This window comes from Mustelus asterias, unplaced genomic scaffold (genome assembly GCF_964213995.1).
Source record: "Mustelus asterias unplaced genomic scaffold, sMusAst1.hap1.1 HAP1_SCAFFOLD_1550, whole genome shotgun sequence".
Classification (NCBI taxonomy): domain Eukaryota; kingdom Metazoa; phylum Chordata; class Chondrichthyes; order Carcharhiniformes; family Triakidae; genus Mustelus; species Mustelus asterias.
Genome location: NW_027591495.1, coordinates 61,752 through 86,908, shown reverse-complemented (window position 1 = coordinate 86,908; position 25,157 = coordinate 61,752). Strand labels below are relative to the sequence as shown.

At 45.7% G+C, this 25,157-nt stretch overlaps 1 protein-coding gene across 2 annotated transcripts; it reads left to right on the top strand.

Annotated features, from left to right (window-relative positions):
• The first annotated feature begins 1,142 nt into the window (after positions 1-1,142).
• cenpo (centromere protein O) lies at positions 1,143-24,547 on the top strand. Of its 2 annotated transcripts, none has more exons than XM_078206495.1 (5): positions 1,143-1,309; positions 9,066-9,198; positions 16,916-17,181; positions 17,679-17,850; positions 23,771-24,547. In XM_078206495.1, exons 1-5 carry the CDS (start codon positions 1,199-1,201, stop codon positions 23,935-23,937), a joined length of 849 nt encoding a protein of 282 aa, XP_078062621.1. In that variant the 5' UTR covers positions 1,143-1,198; the 3' UTR covers positions 23,938-24,547. The 2 variants fall into 2 exon arrangements, with proteins under 2 accessions (XP_078062621.1, XP_078062622.1); XM_078206496.1 differs by having other exon boundaries at positions 23,777-24,546.
• Positions 24,548-25,157: the final 610 nt, after the last annotated feature.

Below are 25,157 nucleotides of genomic sequence, written 5' to 3'. Positions count from 1 at the left end.
CTGTTTCTCTGCTGTAAACCTCTATGATTCTGAGTTTCATAGAAATAATGCATTTTACGCCCGTTTTGAGCAAGAGGTCAGCGAGAGCACACCTTCCACCAGCTCTCGCTGACCTCTTGCTCAAAATGGGTGTAATTTATGAATAATGAGTCTACAACAGCCCCGAATAAGGGTGAGAAAACCCAACTTAACAGAGGTTGAAAACCAAGAGGACAAACTGATCTGTTCCTCTCCCCATGGTACACTCAAGCACAAGCAAGGCCTTGAATTACTCAGATACTGAGCTAAATCTCTCTAATTTCCATAAAATCATTGACTCTCAAGGAGGCCATTTGGGCCATCGAGTCTGCACTGACTCTCTGACTGAATATCTTACCCAGGCCCACCCCCTGCCCTATTCAGAGATTCACTTGATTGATTCTGGAGTTGAGAGGTTTGGCTTATGAGGAGAGACTGAATGGACTGGGACTATACTCATTGGAATTTAAAAGAATGAGGGAGGGATCTTATAGAAATATATAAAATTATGAAAGGAATAGATAAGATAGAAACAGGGAGGTTCCACTGGAAGATGAAAGTAGAACTAGGGGGCATAGCCTCTAAATACAGGGGAGCAGATTTAGGATGAGTTGAGGAACCTCTTCACTTAAAGGGTTGTGAATCTGTGGAATTCCCTGCCCAGTGAAGCAGTTGAGACTACCTTATTGAATGTTTTTAAGTCAAGGATAGATCAATTTTTAAACAGTCAAGGAATTAAGGGTTATGGTGAGCGGATGGGTAAGTGGAGTTGAGTCCACAAAAAGATCAGCCATGATCTTATTAAATGATTAGCAAGCTCGAAGGGCCGAATGGTCTACTCCTGCTCCTAGTTCTTTTGTTTCCCGTAACCCCAAACATTTAGCAGAGCCAATGTACCTAACCAGCATGTCTTTCGAACTGTGGGAGGAAACCGGAGCATCTGGAGGAAACCCACGCAGACATGGGGAGAATGTGTAGACTCCACACAGACAGTGACCCAAGCCGGGAATCGAACCCAGGTCCCTGGCGCTGTGAGGCAGCAGTGCTAACCACTGTGCCTCCTGTGTAATATTTTGAGTGTTGAGGATTTCAAAAGCAGTTGACCATTGTTGCCTTTGCAGGTGTACTGGAGCACTTGAGGAAATTGGAAAAATGTGCTAACACGTTGGCCATAGAGCAAATGAAAGCACAGCACAGAGCGCAGGTTGTGCAGCAGAAGACAGCAGTCATCCAGCGACTGCGATCAAAAAGGGATGCACTGAGGACCAGAGTGACGGCACAATCTGCTGGAGTAAGCAATGGCATGAGCCTGCGTGTGCTTTGTGCTTTTGTTACAGTGCGATACAAGTGTGAGACAAGACCCTTCCCTTCACTTTTTTATTTGGAAAGCCCTTCACCTTTTTCTCATGCTTGTAGCAGTGGGGAGACAGATTTGGAGTATAGTTCCAGGGTTGGAGGCACTAGATTCAAACACTCACAATTCAGCGCAAAAGCTGTAACTGAGAGGGAAACCTTAAAGCAGAAGAGAACATATTCAGACCAATCATTCCTGTTAAAATACAAATACACAACAATAAAAGAGGGGATGGGAGGGGAAGGTTGGATTGGAGGGGGGGTCAAGGGGAATGGGAGGGAATGGAGTGGAGAACAAAGGGCATGAGAGAGAAGGGTGGGGCTTTGATTTGATTTATTATTGACACGTATTATCATACAGTGAAAAGTATTGTTTCTTGCGCGCTATACAGACAAAACATACCGTTCATAGAGAAAGAAACGAGAGAGTGCAAAATGTAGTGTAGTGGGGTGGGAATTTGAGGGTGTGGGGTGTAACTGTGTAATGGGCTTTTTCACCTGAATTTACCTATGCTTTATTTGCTCCAATGTTCCTGGGTGTGTGCGCCTCACAAACTATTAGTATTTTGGTTTGAATTCTGTGCCATCTGCCACTGTTGCAGTGTCTCAGTTGAGAGATGCTGTGTTTCAATAATGGGAACTCTGTATGAAGCCAATGTGTACTTTTTGTTTAAATTCTTTTCACAGGATGTGGGTGTCATTGGTGAGGCCAGCATTTACTGTTCATCTGTAATTGCCTCTTAAGAAGGTGATGGTGAGCTGCCTTCTCGAATCACAGTAAGAAGTCTCACAACACCAGGTTAAAGTCCAACAGGTTTATTAGCGGCGTTTGCTACCAAATAAACCTGTTGGACTTTAACCTGGTGTTGTGAGACTTCTTACTGTGTTTACCCCAGTCCAACGCCAGCATCTCCACTTCTTGAACCGCTGCAGTCCATGTGGTGTAGGTACATCCACAGTGCTGTTAGGTAGGGAATTCCAGAATTTAGACCCAGCAATGATGATGGAACAGTGATATATATCCTAGTCAGGAGTGTGGCTTGGGTAGCAACTTGCAGGTCGTGTTCCCATGCATCTGCTGCCCTTCTCCTTAAAGATGATGGAGGTTGCTGGTTTGGAAGGTGCTGTTGAAGGAGCAGCTTATAGAGGTCTATAAAATAATGAGGGGCACAGATCAGCTAGATAGTCGATATCTTTTCCCAAAGGTAGGTAGTCTTAAACTGGAGGGCATAGGTTTAAGGTGAGAGGGGAGAGATACAAAAGTGTCCAGAGGGGCAGTTGTTTTACACAGAGAGTGGTGAGTGTCTGGAACAATCTGCCAGAGGTGGTAGAGGCGGGTACAATTTTGTCTTTTAAAAAGCATTTGGATAGTTGGGTACGATGGGTATAGAGGGATGCGGGCAATTGGGATTAGTTTAGGGGTTTAAAAAAAAGGGTGGCACAGACAAGTTGGGCTGAAGGGCCTGTTTCTCTGCTGTAAACCTCTATGATTCTGAGTTTCATAGAAATAATGCATTTTACGCCCGTTTTGAGCAAGAGGTCAGCGAGAGCACACCTTCCACCAGCTCTCGCTGACCTCTTGCTCAAAATGGGTGTAATTTATGAATAATGAGTCTACAACAGCCCCGAATAAGGGTGGGAAAACCCCAACTTAACAGAGGTTGAAAACCAAGAGGACAAACAGATCTGTTCCTCTCCCCATGGTACACTCAAGCACAGGGGGGGAGGTGATGAGGCAGAGGTCATGGCACATGTTGGTACCAATGACATTGGTACCGGGAGTGTTGCAAGTAAAACGGATGAGTTGAGAGCAATGATTGACATGTGGAAGTGTGATATAGTAGCCATCATAGAGACATGGTTAAAGGAAGGACATGATTGGCAACTCAACATTGCGGGATATAGAATCTTCAGGCGAGACAGGAGAGGAGCTAAAAGAGGAGGAGGCATTGTATTATTAGTTAAGGAGGCAGTTACTTAAGATTTACTGTCATAGTGAAAGATGATATATTGGACGGAGCATCAAATGAAGCTTTGCAGGTTGAGCTTAGGAATAAACACCTACATTGTTAGGTGTTTATTATAGACCCCCAGATAGTCAGAGGGATATTGAGGAGCAAATCTGTGCTCAGTTTGTGGAGGTGTGTAAAACCAATAACAACAGGGTTATTATATTAGGTGATTTCAACTTTCCCAACACTAACTGGGACATACATGGTGTTAAGAACAACAAAGAACAGTAAAGCACAGGAACCGGCCCTTCGGTCCACCAAGTCTGTGCCGACACAAATGCCTCGCTAATCTAATATTTTCTTGCCTCTACATAGTCCATATCCCTCTATTCGCTGCCTATTCATGTATCTATCCAGATGCCTCTTGAATGTTGTTATAGAATCTGCTTCCACCACCTCCTCCGGCAGCGCGTTCCAGGCATTCACCACCCTCTGTGTGAAAAACTTGCCCCTTACATCTCTTTTAAACTTTCCCCCTCTCACTCTCAACCTGTGCCCCCGAGTAATTGACCCTTTCACCCTGGAGAAAAAAACTCTGACTATCCACTCGATCATAATAACAGAACAAAGAACAGTACAGCACAGGAAACAGGCCCTTCGGCCCTCCAAGCCTGTGCCGCTCATTGGTCCAACTAGACCATTCGTTTGTATCCCTCCATTCCCAGGCTGCTCATGTGCCTTTATCACTTGCCTTTATCAATCAAGGCATGATTACAAAAACGGAAGTCATCTTGGAGCTGTATAGAACTTTAGTGAGGCCACAGCTCGAGTACTGCATGCACTTCTGGTCACCACATTATCGGAAGGATGTGATTGCACTGGAGAGGATGCAGAGGAGATTCACCAGCATGCTGCCTGGGATGGAACAATTAAGTTATGAAGAGAGGTTGGAGAGGCTTGGGTGGTTTAAGTTAGAACAGAGAAGACTGAGGGATGACCTGATTGAGGTGTACAAGAGAGACATGGACAGGGTGAATAAGGAGCAGTTATTACCCTTAGTTGAAGAGTCAGTCACAAGGTTGACTGACATGACTGACCCTTCAACAGAAGGTAGTTGTAGAGGGTTGTTTTTCAAATTGGAAGCTTGTGACCAGCAGTGTGCCTCAGGGATCGGTGCTGGGTCTGTAGTCTATAACCATAGATCTAGGGGTACAGGTTCAAAGCTCCTTGAAAATGGAGTCACAGGTGGACAGAGTGGTGAAGAAGGCATTCGGCATGCTTGGTTTCATTGGTCAGAACATTGAATACAGGAGTTGGGACGTCTTGTTGAAGTTGTACAAGACATTGGTAAGGTCACACTTGGAATACTGTGTACAGTTCTGGTCACCCTATTATAGAAAGGATATTATTAAACTAGAAAGAGTGCAGAAAAGATTTACTAGGATGCTACTGGGACTTGATGGTTTGAGTTATAAGGAGAGGCTGGATAGACTGGGACTTTTTCTCTGGAGCGTAGGAGGTTGAGGAGTGATCTTATCGAAATCTATAGAATAATGAGGGGCACAGATCAGCTAGATAGTCAATATCTTTTCCCAAAGGTAGGGGAGTCTAAAACTGGAGGGCATAGGTTTAAGGTGAGAGGGGAGAGATACAAAAAGGTCCTGAGGGGCCATTTTTTCAGAGGGTGGTGAGTGTCTGGAACGAGCTGCCAGAGATAGTAGTAGAGGCGGGTACAATTTTGCCTTTTAAAAAGTGTTTAGATAGTTACATGGGTAAGATGGGTATAGAGGGATTTGGGCCAAACGTGGGCATTTGGGACTGGCTTAGTGGTTTAAAGGGATGGCATGGACAAGTTGGGCCGAAGGGCCTGTTTCAATACTGTAAACCTCTATGACTCTCCTCATAGTCAACACCCTCGAGACCAGGAAATATCCTGGTGAACCTTCTTTACACTCTCGCTAAAGCTTCCTTCTGGTAGCGTGGAGACCAGAACTGCACGCAACATTCCAAATGCAGCCTAACCAAGGTTTTGTACAGCTGCAACATGATTTCCCAACTCTTGCACTCAGTGCCCCGGCTGATGACGATAAGCATGCCTCTTAATCACCTTGGGTTGCCACTTTTAGGGAACTGTGGACCTGCGCGCCCTCTGTATGTTAATGTTCCTAAAGGTTCTGCCATTTACAGTATAATTCACACCTAAATTTGATCCTCCAAAGTGCATCACCTCACATTTGTCCGGATTAAACTTCATCTGCCATTTCTGTGCCCAAGTCTCCAATCTGTCTATATCCTGTTGTATCCTCTGACAATCCCCGGCACTATCAGCAACTCCACCAATCTTCGTGTCATCCGCAAATTTACTGATCAGACTATCCACATTTTCCTCCATATCATTTATATATACCATAAACAACAGAGGTCCCAGCAGTGATCCATGCGGAACACCACTGGCTACAGATCTCCATTCCGAAAAACATCCTTCCACTGCTACCCTCTGTCTTCTATAACCAAGTAAGAAGTCTCACAACACCAGGTTCAAGTCCAACAGGTTTATTTGGTAGCAAAATCCACTAGCTTTCGGAGCGCTGCTCCTTCGTCAGGCAAGTGGGAGTTCTGTTCACAAACGGGGCATATAGAGAGACAAACTCAATTTACAAAATAATGGTTGGAATGCGAGTCTTTACAGGTAATCAAGTCTAAAGGTACAGACAATGTGAGTGGAGAGAGCGTTAAGCACAGGTTAAAGAGATATGTATTGTCTCCAGACAAGACAGTTAGAGATTTTGCAAGCCCAGGCAAGTCATGGGGGTTACAGATAGTGTGACATGAACCCAAGATCCCGGTTGAGGCCGTAGTCGTGTGTGGAACTTGGCTATCGGTCTCTGCTCAGCGACTCTGTCGTGTGTCGTGAATGCCGCCTTGGAGAACGCTTACCCGAAGATCAGAGGCCGAATGCCCGTGACGGCTGAAGTGTTCCCCAACAGGAAGAGAACACTCTTGCCTGGTGATTGTTGAGTGGTGTTCATTCATCTGTTTTCGTAGCGTCTGCATGGTCTCCCCAATGTACCATGCCTCGGGACATCCTTTCCTGCAGCGTATCAGGTAGACAATGTTGGCTGAGTTGCAAGAGTGTGTACCTGGTGGATGGTGTTCTCACGTGAGATGATGGCATCCGTGTCGATGATCCGGCACGTCTTGCAGAGGTTGCTGTGGCAGGGTTGTGTGGTGTCGTAGTCACTGTTCTCCTGAAGGCTGGGTAGTTTGCTGCGGACAATGGTCTGTTTGAAGGCAAGAAGTGGGGGTGTGGGAATGGCCTTGGTGAGATGTTCGTCTTCATCAATGACACGTTGAAGCCTTTGGAGAAGAGGTCGTAGCTTCTCCGCTCCGGGGAAGTACTGGACGATGAAGGGTACTCTGTCCACCGTGTCCTGTGTTTGTCTTCTGAGGAGGTCGGTGCGGTTTTTCGCTGTGGTGCGTCGGAACTGTTGATCGATGAGTCGAGCGCCATATTCTGTTCTTATGAGGGCATCTTTCAGCGTCTGGAGGTGTCTGTTGCGATCCTCCTCATCTGAGCAGATCCTATGTATACGGAGGGCTTGTCTGTAGGGGATGGCTTCTTTAACTCGTTTAGGGTGGAAGCTGGAGAAGTGGAGCATCGTGAGGTTATCCGTGGGCTTGCGGTACAGTGAAGTGCTGAGGTGACTATCCTTGATGGAGATGCGTGTGTCCAAGAATGCAACCGATTCCGGAGAGTAGTCCATGGTGAGTCTGATGGTGGGATGGATCTTGTTGATGTCATCATAGAGTTGTTTCAGTGATTGTTCATCATGAGTCCAAAGGTAGAAAATGTCATCGATGTATCTAGTGTATAGCATCGGTTGAAGGTCCTGTGCGGTGAAGAAGTCTTGTTTGAACCTGTGCATGAAGATGTTGGCATATTGAGGTGCGAATTTGGTCCCCATGGCTGTTCCGTGTGTCTGGATGAAGAACTGGTTGTTGAAGGTGAAGACGTTGTGGTCCAGGATGAAGCGGATGAGTTGTAAAATTGCATCTGGACTCTGGCAGTTGTCGGCGTTGAGTACTGAGGCAGTTGCAGCAATGCCATTGCCGTGGGGGATGCTGGTGTAGAGTGCCGAGACATCCATTGTGACGAGGAGTGCTCCTGGTTCAACTGCTCCATGTGTGCTGAGTTTCTGTAGGTAGTCCGTAGTGTCGCGACAAAAGCTGGGGGTTCTTTGTACAATGGGTTTCAGAATGCCCTTGACGTAGCCGATGAGGTTCTCACACAGGGTCCCACTGCCCGATATGATGGGACGGCCGGGTGTGTTTGCCTTGTGTATCTTCAGGAGGCAGTAGAGATCTCCAACGCGGGGAGTACGTGGGATGAGAGCACGGAAGGTGCTCTGAAGGTCTGGATCAAAGGTCTTGATCAGTCTGAGTTGACGGGTGTGTTCTTTGGTTCTTCTATAACCAAGTCAGTTCTGTATCCATCCAGCCAGCCCACCCCGATTTTTAGTTCTTATTTCAGTCTGCCATGTGGGATCTTGTCAAATGCCTTATTAAAGTCCATATAAACTACATCCACAGCCCTTCCCTCATCAATTATCTTTGTCACGTCTTCAAAAAACTCAATTTACTGAATGAAGCACCAAATGAGGCTGTTTGGATTGAGCTCCGAAATAAAAAAGGGGCACCGCACTGCTAGGGCTGTACTATAGACCCCCAAATAGTGGAAAGGAGTTAGAAGAGCAAATATGTAGAGAGATTTGAGAGTGTAAAACAATAGGCTGTAATCATTGGGGAATTCAACCACTCTGATAGCAACTGGGATACAAACAGTGTGAAAGGCACAGAGGGCACAACATTCTTGAAATGAAGCTGGGCAAGTGGATGAGGCGCAGAGGGGAGCATTGTGGAGATAGCAACCATAATGCAGTTAGATTTAGCATCATTATCGAAAAGTACAAGGATAGAACAGTGGAGGCTGAGGGGTGACTTGATTGCGGTGTACAAAATTATGAGGGGCCTAGACACGAGAAACAGGAACGACTTGCTTCCCCTAACTGAGGGGTCAATTATCAAGGGGCATTGATTTATGGTGATTGGTAGAAGGATTAGAGAGGGTATGAGGATAAACATTTCCACCCAGGGGCTGATAGGTGTCTGGAATTCACGACCTAGAATGGTGGTTGAGGTAAAAACCCTCAACTCATTGAAAAAGGACCTGGACCTGCATCTGAAGTAACAAAGAACAGAACAGTACAGCACAGGAAACAGGCCCTTCGGCCCTCCAAGCCTGTGCCGCTCCTTGGTCCAACTAGACCAATCGTTTGTACCCCTCCATTCCCAGGCTGCTCATGTGACTATCCAGGTAAGTCTTAAACGATGTCAGCATGCCTGCCTCTACTACCTTACTTGGCAACGCATTCCAGGCCCCCACCACCCTCTGTGTAAAAAACGTCCCTCTGATATCTGAGTTATACTTCACTCCTCTCACCTTGAGCCCGTGACCCCTCGTGATCGAGGCTATGGGCCAAGTACTGGAATGTAGGGTTAAAATGAGTGGCTAGTTTTTTTCTCTTTTTTTGGCTGGCGTAGACATTGGACTGAAGGGTTCCTCCTGTGCCATTTCAATGTTTCTATATCAAGTTGAGGTGTAATGTTGTCTACAGACAGCTAGTAACAGTTTGGTGTTGGTCTCACATTCCCACACTAACACCAGGACTCTCTTATGTGCAGCCCATGTTGGATATCCTAGCAGATACACAAGCAGCCTTGACGCCACAGTTGGACCAGGTAGATGTCAGTACCACATTACTGAAAGAGAGGGTCGAGACTCTGCAGGATATTCTAGAGGCTTATCATCTTACAGGTGGGTCCCTTTTACATCCAAACATCACTCAACGTACATCAACTCACAGTTGGGTAGAGTCAAAAGAGGTTTAGTGTGGTGTGAGCACTGACTACATGAGAAAATAAGAGCGGGAGTGGTCCACATAGCCCCTTGGCTTTGTCATGTTATATGATTATTGGCTGTAGCTCCACTTTCTCACTCACTCCCCATATCCCTTGATTCCCTGAGAGACTGAATCTATCCATTTCAACCTTCAATATGTTCAACAATGGAGTATCCATGACCCATGGAGCAGAGAATTCCAAAGATTCACAATGATCATCAGTGAATTCATTTCTCCTCCTCTGAGTCCTAAACGATTGACCCCTTATCCTGATACTGTGCCGCATATTCCAGATTCCCCAGCCAGGGGAAACAACCTCTCTGTCTATTCTCTCAGGTCCCATCATCATTTTAAATGTTTCAATGAAATCGCTTCTCATTCTTGTAAACTTCAGAGAATATAGACCCAATTTACTCAGCCTTTCACTCTGGGAACCAATCTAGTGAACCTTTGCCACATTATCTCCAATGTAATATAAAATTCCTTAAATCTGGAGAATCAAACTGCATTGCACAATTCCAGATGTGGTCACCAAGGACCTAGAATTGTAGCAAGACTTCTCTATTCTTGTATTCCAATCCCCTTGTACTTAAGGCCAACATGCCATTTGCCTTTTTAATTGCTTGCTTTACTTGCATGCTAACTTTCTGTTGTTCCTTGTACGAGTACGCCCAAATCTCTCTGAACATCAACTTTTATTTTAAGAAAAGTTCTGTTTTTCTATTCTTGCAAGAAAGTGAATAACATTACACTTCCTCACAATACACTCCATCTGCCATCTTGTTCCCACTCTCCTAACCCTGTCTATATATTCTATCAGCCTCTTTATTTGATATACATACACAGGCTGACTGCACATACAATATAAAACACTGACAATCAACATGTTGCATCTTGGCTGTATGTTGACCCATACTGAAGCTGTGAATAGGTTAAATTCAGAGCAAGTTTAGTTACTCACTGAGCTGTAATTGTTCCACAGGAGCAGGCTGAGGGGAAGGGAGTGTGTTTCTGCATTTGATTTATTTATTTTTCAGTTAAATTTATGTTAAAAATCGGAGGTTTTTTTCCAAAACAGGAAGTAGGCCCATGAGAAGCCTGGGAAGGTTTTTGGAGGGTTTAAAAGCAGGCCGTACTTTTGAGCTGGCAGCGTTGGGAGCGGGCAGTGGAGTGAGTGGGAAGCAGAGTGAGAGCTGACGGGCTTTGGCTCATCGGGCTTCGGTGTAAACAGGCAGAGGTGGGGTAGGTTTAGACAGTTTTTCCTGTGTCAGTGGAAGAAAGGGGGAATTATGAGTGTGAGGCCAGTTTGTTGTTCTCAGTGTCGGATGTGAGAGGTCCTGAAGTCAGCTAGCCTCCCGGACATCCATATCTGCGCCAGGTGCGTCGAGCTGCAGCTCCTAAGGGACCACATTGAGGAACTGGAACTGCAGCTCAATGACCTTCGTCTGGTTAGGGAGAATGAGGAGGTGATAGATAGGAGTTACAGGCAGGTGGTCACACCGGGGCCACGGGAGACAGACAAGTGGGTCACGGTTAGGAAGGGGAAGGGGAAAGGTCAGGTACTAGAGAGTACCCCAGTGGCTGTGCCCCTTAAAAATAAGTACTCCTGTTTGAGTGCTGTTGGGGGGAGCAGCCTACCTGGGGGAAGCAACAGTGGCCGTGCCTCCGGCGCAGAGTCCGGCCCGGCAGCTCAGAAGGGGAGGGAAAGGGAGGATGAGCAAACTGACCACAGCACCAAGGTACAGGGAGCCGTCCAAGTGGGGGGAGAAACAAGAAATGTAGTTGAAATTGGGGATAGTACACTTTTGGATGCTGTTTGGCGGGGGGTCGACTTAGCAGGGGATAAGCCATGGTGTACAGGTCACTGGCTCAGAGTCTGTCCTTGTGGCTCAGAAGGGAAGGGGGGAGCGGAGTAGAGGATTAGTCATTGGGGACTCCATAGTTAAAGGGACGGATAGGAGATTCTGCGGGAACGAGAGAGACTCGCGGTTGGTGTGTTGCCTCCCAGGAGCCAGAGTCCGCGATGTCTCGGATCGTGTTTTTGAAATCCTTAAGGGGGAGGGGGACCAGCCCCAAGTTGTGGTTCACAAAGGCACTCAACACATAGGTAGGAAAAGGGATGGGGATGTAAGGCAGAAATCCAGGGAGTTAGGGTGGAAGCTTAGGGCGAGAACAAACAGAGTTGTTATCTCTGGTTTGTTACCCGTGCCACGTGATAGTGAGGAGAGGAATAGGGAGAGAGAGCAGTTGAACACGTGGTTACAGGGATGGTGCAGGAGGGAGGGATTCAGATACCTGGACAATTGGGGCTCTTTCCGGGGTAGGTGGGACCTCTACAAACAGAATGGTCTGCACCTGAACCAGAGGGGTACCAATATCTTGGGGGGGAAATTTGCTAATGCTCTTCGGGAGGGTTTAAACTAATTCAGCAGGGGGGTGGGTACCTGAATTGTAGCTCCGGTGTACAGGAGGTTGAGAGTAGTGAGGTCATGGATGAGGTTTCAGAGTCGCAGGAGTGTACTGGCAGGCAGGCAGGTGGTCTGAAGTGTGTATACTTCAACGCCAGGAGCATCCGGAATAAGGTGGGTGAGCTTGCAGCATGGGTTGGTACCTGGGATTTCGATGTTGTGGCCATTTCGGAGACATGGATAGAGCAGGGACCGGAATGGTTGTTGCAGGTTCCGGGGTTTGGATGTTTCAGTAAGAGCAGGGAAGGTGGTAAAAGAGGAGGAGGTGTGGCATTGTTAGTCAAGGACAGTATTATGGTGGCAGAAAGGACATTTGATGAGGACTCATCTACTGAGGTAGTTTGGGCTGAGGTTAGAAACAGGAAAGGAGAGGTCACCCTGTTGGGAGTTTTTTATAGACCTCCGAAAAGTTCCAGAGATGGAGAGGAAAAGATTGCAAAGATGATTCTGGATAGGAGCGAAAGTAACAGGGTAGTTGTACTGGGGGACTTTAACTTTACAAATATTGACTGGAAAAGCTATAGTTCGAGTACTTTAGAGGGGTCGGTTTTTGTCCAGTGTGTGCAGGAAGGCTTCCTGACGCAGTATGTAGATAGACCAACAAGAGGCGAGGCCACATTGGATTTGGTACTGGGTGATGAACCAGGCCAGGTGTTAGATTTGGAGGTAGGTGAGCACTTTGGTGACAGTGACCACAATTCGATTACGTTTACCTTAGCAATGGAAAAGGATGGGTATATACCAAAGGGCAAGAGTTATAGCTGGGGGAAAGGAAATTATGATGCGATTAGGTGAGATTTAGCTGGCATAGGTTGGGGAAGGAAACTGCAGGGGATGGGCACAATTGTAATGTGGAACTTGTTCAAGGAACAGCTACTATGCGTCCTTGATAAATATGTACCTGTCAGGCAGGGAGGAAGCAGACGTGTGAGGGAACCGTGGTTTACTAAGGAGGTTAAATCTCTTGTGAAGAGGAAGAAGGAGACTTATGTTAAGATGAGACGTGAAGGCTCAGTTAGGGCGCTTGAGAGTTACAAGTTAGCCAGGAAGGACCTAAAGAAAGAGTTAAGAAGAGCCAGGAGGGGTCATGAGAAGTCTTTGGCAGGTAGGATCAAGGAAAACCCTAAAGCTTTCTATAGGTATGTCAGGAGTAAAAGAATGACTAGGGTAAGATTAGGGCTAGTCAAGGACAGTAGTGGGAAGTTGTGCGTTGGGTCTGAAGAGATAGGAGAGGCACTAAATGAATATTTTTCGTCGGTATTCACACTGGAGAGGGACAGTGTTGTCGAGGGGAGTACTGAGATGCAGGCTGTTGGACTGGATGGGATTGATGTTCATAAGGAGGAGGTGTTAGCAATTCTGGAAAGGGTAAAAATAGATAAGTCCCCTGGGCCGGATGGGATTTATCCTAGGATTCTCTGGGAGGCTAGAGAGGAGATTGCAGAGCCTTTGGCTTTGATCTTTGTGTCGTCATTGTCTACAGGAACAGTGCCAGAAGACTGGAGGATAGCAAATGTTGTCCCCTTGTTCAAGAAGGGGAGTAGGGACAACCCTGGTAATTATAGACCGGTGAGCCTTACTTCTGTTGTGGGCAAAGTATTGGAAAGGATTATAAGAGATAGGATTTATAATCACCTAGAAAGGAATAATTTGATTAGGGATAGTCAGCACGGTTTTGTGAAGGGTAGGTCGTGCCTCACAAACCTTTTTGAGTTCTTTGAGAAGGTGACCAAAGAGGTGGATGAGGGTAAAGCGGTTAATGTGGTGTATATGAATTTCAGCAAAGCGTTTGATGAGGCTCCCCATGGCAAGCCTTTGCAGAAAATACGGACACATGGGATTGAGGGTGATTTAGTGGTTTGGATCAGGAATTGGCTAGGTGTAAGAAAACAGAGGTTGGTGGTTGATGGGAAATGTTCATCCTGGAGTTCAGTTACTAGTGGTGTACCGCAAGGATCTGTTTTGGGGCCACTGCTGTTTTTATTAATGACCTGGATGAGGGCGTGGAAGGATGGATTAGTAAATTTGCGGATGACACTAAAGTCGGTGGCGTTGTAGACAGTGCGGAGGGAAGTGGCAGGTTACAGAGGGACATAGATAAGCTGCAGAGCTGGGCTGAGAGGTGGCAAATGGAGTTTAATGCGGAAAAGTGTGAGGTGATTCACTTTGGAAGGAGTAACAGGAATACAGAGTACTGGGCTAATGGTAAGATACTTGGTAGTGTGGATGAACAGAGGGACCTGGGTGTCCATGTGCATAGATCCCTGAAAGTTGGCACCCAGGTTGATAGGGTTGTTAAGAAGGCGTACGGTGTGTTGGCTTTTATTGGTAGAGGGATTGAGTTTCGGAGCCAGGAGGTCATGCTGCAACTGTACAAAACTCTGGTGCAGCCGCATTTGGAGTATTGCGTACAGTTCTGGTTGCCGTATTATAGGAAAGATGTGGAAGTGTTGGAAAGGGTGCAGAGGAGATTTACCAGGATGTTGCCTGGTATGGTGGGAAAATCGTATGAGGAAAGGCTGAGGGGCTTGAGGTTGTTTTCGTTGGAGAGAAGAAGGTTAAGAGGTGACTTAATAGAGGCATACAAGATGATCAGAGGATTAGATAGGGTGGATAGTGAGAGCCTTTTTCCTCGGATGGTGATGGCTAGCACGAGGGGACATAGCTTTAAATTGAGGGGTGAGAGATATAGGACAGATGTTAGAGGTAGGTTCTTTACTCAGAGAGTAGTAAGGGCGTGGAATGCCCTGCCTGCTGCAGTAGTGGACTCGTCAACATTAAGAGCATTCAAATGGTTATTGGATAAACATGGATGATATTGGAATAGTGTAGATTAGAGGGGCTTTAGATTGGTTCCACTGGTCGGCGCAACATCGAGGGCCGAAGGGCCTGTACTGCGCTGTAATGTTCTATGTAATGTTGGTATGGACCCCCAGAAGGAGTTGTGGGACTAGGCCACATTAAACTTGGCATGCTCATTGACAATGCTAGGTATGACCAGCTTACAGCATCATGAACAGTAATAGCTTTAATTCAGACCGTGCTAACTCACCCTCTCCACTATATATTTCATTCAGTGCAATGGTATTGTAAAGATTAGCCTTCTGATGACTGTGACCATAATTTCATATAATTCACTTGTTTAAAACTACACTGGGTATACAACCTAGTGGAATGGAGGGGAAGATTAATTGAAGTTTGTACGCAGAACTCTTTCTGTTGGAGAAAATGTAGAACATGCAAATTAATGCATTCTAAGGATCATTAAACACTGACCAAGAAAACACATTATCCAAAATGGATTAACAACTTTAGACAAGAGGAAATATAAGCAAATCAAACTTCAAATGAATCACAAATCAGTAGATATTCTTTCTTGTAACTTTGTTTATTTACCAGTGTCACAAGTAGGCTTACATTAACACTGCAATGAAGTTACTGTGAAAATCCCCTGGGCCTTGTGTTATTAGAACATAGAACAGTACAGCACAGAACAGGCCCTTCGGCCCACGATGTTGTGCCGACCTTCATCTGAAACCAAGATCAAGCTATTCCACTCCCTACCATCCTGGTGTGCTCCATGTGCCTATCCAATAACCGCTTAAATGTTCCTAAAGTGTCTGACTCCACTATCACTGCAGGCAGTCCATTCCACACCCCAACCACTCTCTGCGTGAAGAACCTACCTCTGATATCCTTCCTATATCTCCCACCATGAACCCTATAGTTATGCCCCCTTGTAATAGCTCCATCCACCCGAGGAAATAGTCTTTGAACGTTCACTCGATCTATCCCCTTCATCATTTTATAAACCTCTATTAAGTCTCATATCTTGTTAAACACCACTCAGTCCCTCTTTGTATGGAACTGGATACTGTGATCTCACATGTTGCTACACTTCTCTTTTCAGAGAGCAACCCGAAAAACAAACCAGTAACAGCTCATTCTCCCACAATCAAACTGTTTTAATTGATTCTCACACTGATCTACAGATCTGTTTCTGACTGACTCTCTCACTGTCTACAAAGATGCTTCAGCGTCATTTGCTTACAGTGATGCTTCAGCGTGATTTGGACAGGCTGAGTGTGTGGGCATGTGCATGGCAGATGCAGCATAATGTGGATAAATGTGAGGTTATCCACTTGGTAGCAATAATAGGAAGACAGATTATTACCTGAATGAGTAAATTGAGAGAGGTGGATACTCGGTGAGACCTTGTTATCCTCGTGCATCAGTCACTGAAAGTAAGTGCACAGGTACAGCAGGCAGTAAAGAAGGCAAATGGTACGTTGGCCTTCATAGCGGGTGGATTTAAGCATATGGATAGGGATGTTTTGCTGCAATTGTATAGGGTCTAGTGAGGCCGCGCCTGTGTGCAGTTTTGATGTCCTTATCTGAAGAAGGATGTCCTTGCTATAGAGGGAGCACAGCGAAGGTTTACCAGGCTGATTCCTGGGATGGCAGGTCTGTCACATGAGGAGAGACTAAGCCGGTTATGATTGTATTCATGTGAGTTTAGAAGAGAGAGGGATCTCATAGAAACTTATAAAATTCTAACAGGGTTAGACAGGGTAGATTCAGAAAGAATGTTCCCGATGGTGGGGGGAGTCCAGAACTAGGGGTCATAGTTTGAGGATAAGGGGTAAACCTTTTAGGACTGAAGTGAGGAGAAATTTCTTCACCCAGAGGGTGGTGAATGTGTGGAATTCGCTACCACAGAATGTAGTTGAGGCTAAAACGTTGTCTGATTTTTGAGAAGAAATTAAATATAGTTCTTGTGGCTAAAGGGACCAAGGGATATGGGGGGGGAGGGGAGGAATCAGGGAATTGAATTTGATGATCAAGATGAATGGCGGAGCAGGCTTGAGGGGCCAAATGGCCTCCTCCTGCTTTTGTTTTCTGCTTCTATAATCGTAGCGGTAGGTTCTATTTACTCGTTGTTCTGTTTATCTGTAATTCCTATTTGAAGCATGCTCTTTTTTATTTGAATGTTTATTTTGAATCATTGAGACTTATTGCACAGAAAGAGGCCATTTAGCCATATGTGTCTGTGTGGAAATTGAGTCAGATATCAGAGTCACTGGGGCAGTCAGAGGGAAAGATGTGAACAGATGTTCAGATGCTGATTGCTAGCTATCATTGGTCTTTTGCTGTTCCTATGTAGGGATTAGTGCTAAGGTGAGAGAGCTGAACTCCGCATTCACTTTCTGTATCAACACGGCATATGAGGGCAGCTACCTCGATTCCTATTACCTGGACATTCAGACCCAGCATCCTCGCAAGATCATTTGTCACAACATTCCTGCCTTCATCCCTGTGGAGCAGATGGCTCGCACCTACCTCGAGCTGGACCTGCGGCGATTCATGGATCTACTGTGTGACGCCCTGAATGCCTACACCAGCAGAAGATATCAGGTGGAGCAGTTACAGGTATAAAGCAGAGCAACCTCAGGCTATAGTTACAGAGTAAAGCCCCTTCTACACTGTCCCCATCAAACACTCCCAGGACAGGTACAGCACGGGATTAGTTACAGAGTAAAACCCCTTCTACACTGTCCCCATCAAACACTCCCAGGACAGGTACAGCATGGGGTTAGATACAGAGTAAAGCGCTCTCTACATTGTCCCCCATCAAACACGATGTGGAGATGCCGGCGTTGGACTGGGGTAAACACAGTAAGAAGTCTCACAACACCAGGTTAAAGTCCAACAGGTTTATTTGGTAGCACGTCGTACAGGACAGGTACCCCATCAAACACTCCCAGGACAGGTACAGCATGGGGTTAGATACAGAGCAAAGCTCCCTCTACACTGTCCCCATCAAACACTCGTAGGATTAGATACAGAGTAAAAGCTCCTGGGAGTGTTATGCTGCAAATCTGTGGGGTTATAGGAAGTTAATCACTAATGGTAACACTCTTTCCCAGGAACTCCACAGCATGTTCCTAACTGGCCAAGTACAGAGGAATGCTGCCTATAACTTACTGAAGTTTCGGTATCCAATTTTGTGTGGGGACATGGAGCAAGACGTCCAGGTGAAACTGGTCTATAAGGATCTTGCATGCTATCTTCCGACTGGAGTTACACTCACCTGTACAGGTAAGAGCTGATAGGAATTGACTTCCTGTACATGATAATCAGACAATGGCATTGTTCTTTCTCCTCGCGTTGTTATTGAGCCTTGCTGAGGTGCACGTGAATTTTAACTTTGTGTGATGGGTACTGGGATCTGATCCATGACAATTGAGGGTTTGAGTTTAGGAGTCCAGGGATAATGATACAGCTATATAAGACCCTTGTCAGACCCCACTTGGAGTACTGTGCTCAGTTCTGGTCGCCTCATTACAGGATGTGGAAAAGATTGAAAGGGTGCAGAGGCGATTTACAAGGATGTTGCCTGGATTGAGTGGCATGCCTTATGAGGATAGGCTGAGGGAGCTCAGTCTTTTCTCCTTGGAGAGACGAAGGATGAGAGGAGACCTAATAGAAGTATATAAGATGTTGAGAGACATAGATTGGGTGGACTCTCAGAGGCTTTTTCCCAGGGTGGAAATGTCTACTACGAGAGGACACAGGTTTAAGGTGCTGGGGGGTAGGTACAGGGGAGATGTTAGGGGTAAGTTTTTCACACAGAGGGTGGTGGGCGAGTGGAATCGGCTGCCATCAGTGGTGGTGGAGGCAAACTCAATAGGGTCTTTTAAGAGACTCCTGGATGAGTACATGGGACTTAATAGGATGGAGGGTTATAGGTAGGCCTAAAAGGTAGGGATATGTTCGGCACAACTTGTGGGGCCGAAGGGCCTGTTTTGTGCTGTAGTTTTCTATGTTTCTATTGCAAGTCCTGTGATTTGTTCCTGATCATTATGCAGTGAATGTAGTTTAGAGAGAATATGGACCAGCCAGGGTATCTGCATCTGGCAATGGCTCTGATGAACATAAGAACTAGAAGCAGGAGTAGGCCATCTGGCCCCTCGAGCCTGCTCCGCCATTCAATAAGATCATGGTTGATCTTTTCATGGACTCAGCTCCACTTACCCGCCCGCTTACCATAACCCTTAATTCCTTTACTGTTCAAAAATTTATCTATCCTTGCCTTAAAAACATTCAATGAGGTAGCCTCAACTGCTTCACTGGGCAGGGAATTCCACAGATTCACAACCCTTTGTGTGAAGAAGTTCCTCCTCAACTCAGTCCTAAATCTGCTTCCCCTTATTTTGAGGCTATGCCCCCTAGTCCTAGTTTCACCCACCAGTGGAAACAACTTCCCTGCTTCTATCTTATCTATTCCCCTCATAATTTTATATGTTTCTATAAGATCTCTCCATATTCTTCTGAATTCCAATGAGTTTAGCCCCAGTCTACTCAGTCTCTCCTCATAAGCCAACCCTCTCAACTCAGGAATCAACCTAGTGAATCTCCTCTGCACCCCCTCCAGTGCCAGTATATCCTTTCTCAAGTAAGGAGACCAAAACTACACAGTACTCCAGGTGTGGCCTCACCAGCACCTTATACAGCTGCAACATAACCTTGCTGTTTTTAAACTGCATCCCTCTAGCAATAAAGGACAAAATTCCATTTGCCGCCTTAATTACAAACCAGCTGCTTGTGATTCTTGCACAAGGACAACCAGGTCCCTCTGCACAGCAGCATGCTGCAATTTTTTACCATTTAAATAATATTCCATTTTGCTGTTATTCCTACCAAAATCGATGACCTCACATTTACCAACATTGTACTCAATCTGCCAGACCCTCGCCCACTCACTTAGACTATCTATATCCCTTTGCAGACTTTCAGCACATTTTGCTCTTCCACCCATCTTGGTGTCTTGGTGTCATCTGCGAATTTTGACACACTACACTTGGTCTCCAACTCCAAATCATCTCTGTAAATCGTAAACAATTGCGGTCCCAACACTGATCCCTGAGGCACACCACTGGTCACTGATCGCCAACCAGAAAAACACTCATTTACTCCCACTCTTTGCTTTCTGTTAGTTAACCAATGCTCTATCCATGCTAATACATCACCCGTAACACTGTGCACCTTTATCTTATGCAGCAGTCTTTGGTGCGGCGCCTTGTCAAATGCCTTCTGGAAATCCAGATAGACGACATCCACAAGTTCCCCATTGTCCACTGTGCATGTAATGTTCTCAAAGAATTCCACCAAATTAGTCAAACATGACCTTCCCTTCATGAACCCATTCTGCGTCTTACTGATGGGACAATTTATATCCCATATATTTATATGAAGGGTCAGTCAGACTCTAAATGTTAGCTGTTTTCTCTCCACAGATGCTGAAAGACCTGCTGAGATTTTCTGCTTTTATTTTCGATTCCAGCATCCACAGTAATTTGCTGTTTTTTTTTACACCTATTCCCTGTTCAGTGATCCTCTGGGTTCGAGAGAAGACAGCTTGCAAATTATTATTTTCACAGGATGTGGGCATTGCTAGCTAGTCCAACATTTTTATAACGCATCCCTAATTCCCTTGAAAAATGGTGTTGAGCTGCCTTCCTGAACTGCTGCAGTCCAGGTATTGTAGGCACAGCTGTTGGGGAGGGCGTTCCAGGATTTTGACCCAACTACAGTAAAGAAACAACAATACATTTCCAAGTCAGGATGGTATGTGGCCTGGAGATGAACTTGCATCGGTGGTGTTCCTATGCATTTGCTGTCATTGTCCTTTCAAGTGTTAGAGGTGACCGGATTGGAAGGTATTGTTGAAGGTGCTTTGGTGAGTTGCTGCAGTGCGTCTTGTAGATACAACATACTGTTGCCACTGTACATGGGTGCTGTAGAAAGTGTGGCGACCAGAATTTAGCTGTGGCCTAATGAGCGTTTTATACAGCTCTATCATAACCTCTTATCTTATATTCTATGCCTCAGCTAATAAAGGCAAGTATCCCTGATGCCTCAGCTGCCTGATCTACCTGTCCTGCTGCCTTCATGGATCTATGCACATGCGCCCCAAAGGCCCCCTGGTCCTCTATACTTCCTAGAGTTCTAGCATTCATTCCCTTAGGGCTGCAGGGTGGCACAGTGATTAGCACTGCTGACTCACAGCGCCAGGGACCTGGGTGCGATTCCTGGCTTGTTACTGACTGCACGGAGTCTGCACGTCCTCCCCGTGTCTGTGTGGATTTCCTCCGGGTGCTGGAGTTTCCTCCCACAGTCTGAAAGCATACTGGTTAGGTGCATTGGCTGTGCTAAATTCTCCCTCAATGTACCCAAACAGGTGCCGGAGTGCAGCAACTAGAGAATTTTCACAATAACTTCATTGCAGTGTTAATGTCAGCCTACTTGTGACACGAATAAATAAACTTCAAAATTTGGAAAACTGCTTTGCTGTCCTCCCAAAATGCATCCCCTCACACTTTTAAGGGTTAAATTCCATTTGCTACTGTTCTGCCCATCTAAATCATCCTGTAATCCAAGGCTTACCTCTTTGCCATTTATCACACCATCAATTGTTGTGTCATCTGCCAATTTACTGATTATACCCCCCACATTCACTTCTAGATCATTAATGTGCACTACAAACAGCAAGGGACCCAGCACCGATCCCTGCAGTACACCATTGGAAAAAAAAAGCTAATGGCATTTGCTACCAAATAAACCTGTTGGACTTTAACCTGGTGTTGTTAAAACTCTTACTGTGTTTACCCCAGTCCAATGCCGACATCTCCACATCATGTACACCATTGGACACAGGCTTCCAGTCACAATAACATCCTTCCACCATCACCCTGTCACTAACCAATTCTGCATTGAGCTTCATCTGCCACCTATCTGACACTCCACCAACTTGTTTATGTCCATTTGGAGTTCTACACTGTCCCCTTCACATTTTACAATGCTGCCAAGTTTTGTGTCAACTGAAATTGTCCCCTGCACACCAAGATCTAGATCAGGGTTTACCAAACTTTTCCAGCCACACAATGCTTTTGACCTCCCAAATGTACCGATGAACTGCTGAGTTCTTATTGTATTGAAGAGCTAAACCACAGAAAAAATCATTGCTTTTGCACAAGGGGTGCAAACAGACAAAAACTGAATTTATTGTAGTCTTTTCTATTTCTCATTTCATAGAAATTATAGAATGCTACAGTGCAGAAGGAGGCCATTCAGCCCATCGAGTCTGCACCGACAACAATCCCACCCAGGCCCTATCCCTGTCAACCCACATATTTACCCGCTAATCCCTCTAATCTACGCATCCCGGAACACTAAGGGGCAATTTAGCATGGCCAATGCACCTCACCCGCATGTCTTTGGACGGTGGGAGGAAACCGGAGCACCCGGAGGAAACCCACGCAGACACGGGCAAGTCCACACAGACAGTGACCCGAACCAGGAATAGAACCCAGGTCCTTGGCACTGTGAGGCAGCAGTACTAACCACTGTGCCGTGCATACATTTACTATAATTAAAAAGTTATCTTATTAAAAAACATTCTTGAGGCTTACCTTTTTGCTATTTTTAATGGGAAGATTTAATGCGCACTCCCCTCTCACGCACCCACCCCTCAGCAGGAGGTTTCCTGACTCCTCTTGGGGTCCACATGGATGTTGAGGACTCCGAGGGCAACTCCCTCCTGATTTTATGTCACTGTGCCACCACCTTTGCTGGATGTGTCCTGCTGGTGAGCCCTGGGATGGTGATTTTTGATTTGATTTATTATTGCTACATGTATTGGTATATAGTGAAAAGTATTGTTTCTTGAGCACTATACAGACAAAACATACTGTTCATAGAGTACATCGTATATTGGGGAGAAGGAAAGGAGAGGGTACAGAGTGTTACAGTTGCAGCAGTGTGTACAATATACAAGATGCACTGCAGCAATTTACCAAAGATCCTTAGATAGGACCTGACATGAAAAAATATTGCCGTTCCTTTGCAGTCGCTGGGTCAAAATCCTGAAATTCCTTCCCTAATGGCATTGTGGGTCAACCCACAGCACATGGACTGCAGGGTTTAAAGAAGGCAGCTCACCACCACCTCAACAGCAATGAGGGATGGGCAGTTATGCTGCCTAGCCAGCGACGCCCATGTCCTACAAATGAATAAAAGCCATAGCTAGGGAAAAATCAACTTAATATAAGGTAGGCTCCTCCATTCAAAAGTCTGATGGCAGCAGGGAAGAAGATGTTCTTGAGTCAGTTAATGTGTGATCTCAGACTTTTTATCTTTTTCCCGACTGAAGAAAGAGGGAGAGAGAATTTCTGGGATGTGGGGTGCTGACTGCTTTTCCGAGGCAGCAGGAAGTTTGGAGTCAATGGATGGGAGGCTGGTTTGCGTGATGGACTGGGCTACATTCACAACATTTTGTAGTTTCTTGTGGTCTTGGTCAGAGCAGGAGCCATACCAAGCTGTGATACATCCGGAAAGGATACTTTCTACGGTGCCTCTGTAAAAGTTGTAGCGGACATGCCAAATTGTCCTCCAACTCCATTGTCAAGTTTGCTGATGACAGAAGCATGTGTGGATTGGACCTCAAAACAATGATGAGACAGAGTATAGGAAAGAGATTGGGGCGGGTGAGGTTTCCAGAATAGAAATCTCCGTTGGCTTCGGGTGGGATTTTACGACCTTGCCCGAGCAAGGTTGTAAAATCCAGCCCTTAGAATCTGGTGAAATGGCGCAATGACAATTTCTCCTCCAAAGTGAGTAAAAAGGAGATACGTCACTGACCTCGGAGACTAGCTTGATATTCCAGATTTTATTGATTAAATTTAAAGACTCCAGCTTTTTGGGATTTGAACTCCTGTCCCCAGAGTATTAGTCCTAGCCTCTGGATTTTTGGCCCAGTAACACCACAGTGCTACCATTCACATTGCATTGCGTTGAAACTTAGTTGCTGCGAATTCCCTAGTTCAACCTCCAGCCACCAGGGGGCACAATTAGTATGAGGCTGAGACATGTTATATGTAGATATTCATTTACTATGAGAATTAAAAGAGCGAGAGTTCTAATGTGTCCTGCTCACTGCAGTTGCCTTGTATTATACTAGGGGCAGATGTGGAATCCATGGACGCAAAGTTAGAATGTCATCGGCAGCTCTTTGAAAAGGTGGGACTTCACCGAGTATTTGACAGCTTCAAGCTGCAGGAAGAAGTGGCCATCTCGAGCAGAAACCTCTCTACAGCGCAGAGCTCAGCCAGCTCCTCCTGCTACTGAATGCCACACACATCTCACCATTTACTGTACAAAATGGCGATGGAAGAGGAGACAGGAGACGAGCTGCTTTGATCTTGAAGCCATGAGTTATTCATTTAAAGGGATGATTGATTCTGAAACTTTTAGTTATTTTCTGCATCTTTTTGTTCAAATTGGGAATGAGTCAGCTGGGGCTCAAGTGTTATCGGAGATCAGAGCGAAAAGGCCTTTGGTTTCAAACCTCAGGCCAGAGACTCGAGCACATAATCCGCGCTTTTCAGTTCTGAGGGATGCTGCACTGTCAAAGATGCCATCTTTGGAATGAGATGTTCCGAGTGTCCGTGCCTCTCCGATGGATGTTCACGATATCTGCGCAGTCCCAGCAGAAGAGAAGGGGGCTTCTTGCTGTCCTGTGCAATGTTCCTCCCTCAACAAACATCAAAAATGTTGCAACTGATAATTTAACTAATGCTTAGCCCTATTACAATGGTGACTACCTTTCAAACATTAGTTAGCTGAAAGCTTTTGAGGGATCTTGGGTTGTGAAAGATGCTCATATTCTATCTTCCTTTCACTGAACTTGTTTACAATGGAGATTTTATAAAGCTGAATAAAATTATTCACCAATTGGAAAATAATCCTTGTGACGTATTTCTGATAAGCAAACACAGCCTATCTTTCCCCGTCCCATCTTGGTTCTCCAGAGAGATGTATGTTATACAAAAGAACTGTAGGAGATGGATTTTTAAATTCTGGTTGGTCCATTGCATTGAGTTGTAATGCCAGGTATGTGCTACTCTGCATCAAGTGACATTCTCCCAACACAAGGGCCTGTCAATGCCCACATCCAATGTGAGAGAAACCAACCAGCATCCTTTGACATTTAATGGCATTATCATCACTGAATTCCCCACGACCAACATCCTGAGGGTTATCATTGACCAGAAACTGAACTGGGCTAGCTGTATAAATACTGTGTCTACCAGAGCAGGTCAGCGGCTAGGAGTTTTGCAGCAAGTAACTCACCTCCTAACTCCAAAGTCTGTCCACCATCTATGATACCCTTCACTTGCCTGGATGGCTGCTGTTCCAGTCAAGAGTTTCAACACCATTGTTATTACCAGTACCTGGATGAGGTCCCCTAATTTGTTAACTTCATGAATGGGATCCGTAATTTGTTTAGCCCCCAGGTGGGGATGAATTAGCCGCATCCCCTTCTTTATTCAGTCCCTCTGCCTTGG

Excerpts from the sequence above, each read along its gene's own strand:
- cenpo (XM_078206495.1), top strand. The coding sequence starts at position 1,199 with ATGAAAGCACAGCACAGAGCGCAGGTTGTGCAGCAGAAGACAGCAGTC. Across the intron at positions 17,182-17,678 it reads ATCAGGTGGAGCAGTTACAG|GAACTCCACAGCATGTTCCT; the intron begins GTATAAAGCAGA and ends ACTCTTTCCCAG. Across the intron at positions 17,851-23,770 it reads AGTTACACTCACCTGTACAG|GGGCAGATGTGGAATCCATG; the intron begins GTAAGAGCTGAT and ends GTATTATACTAG.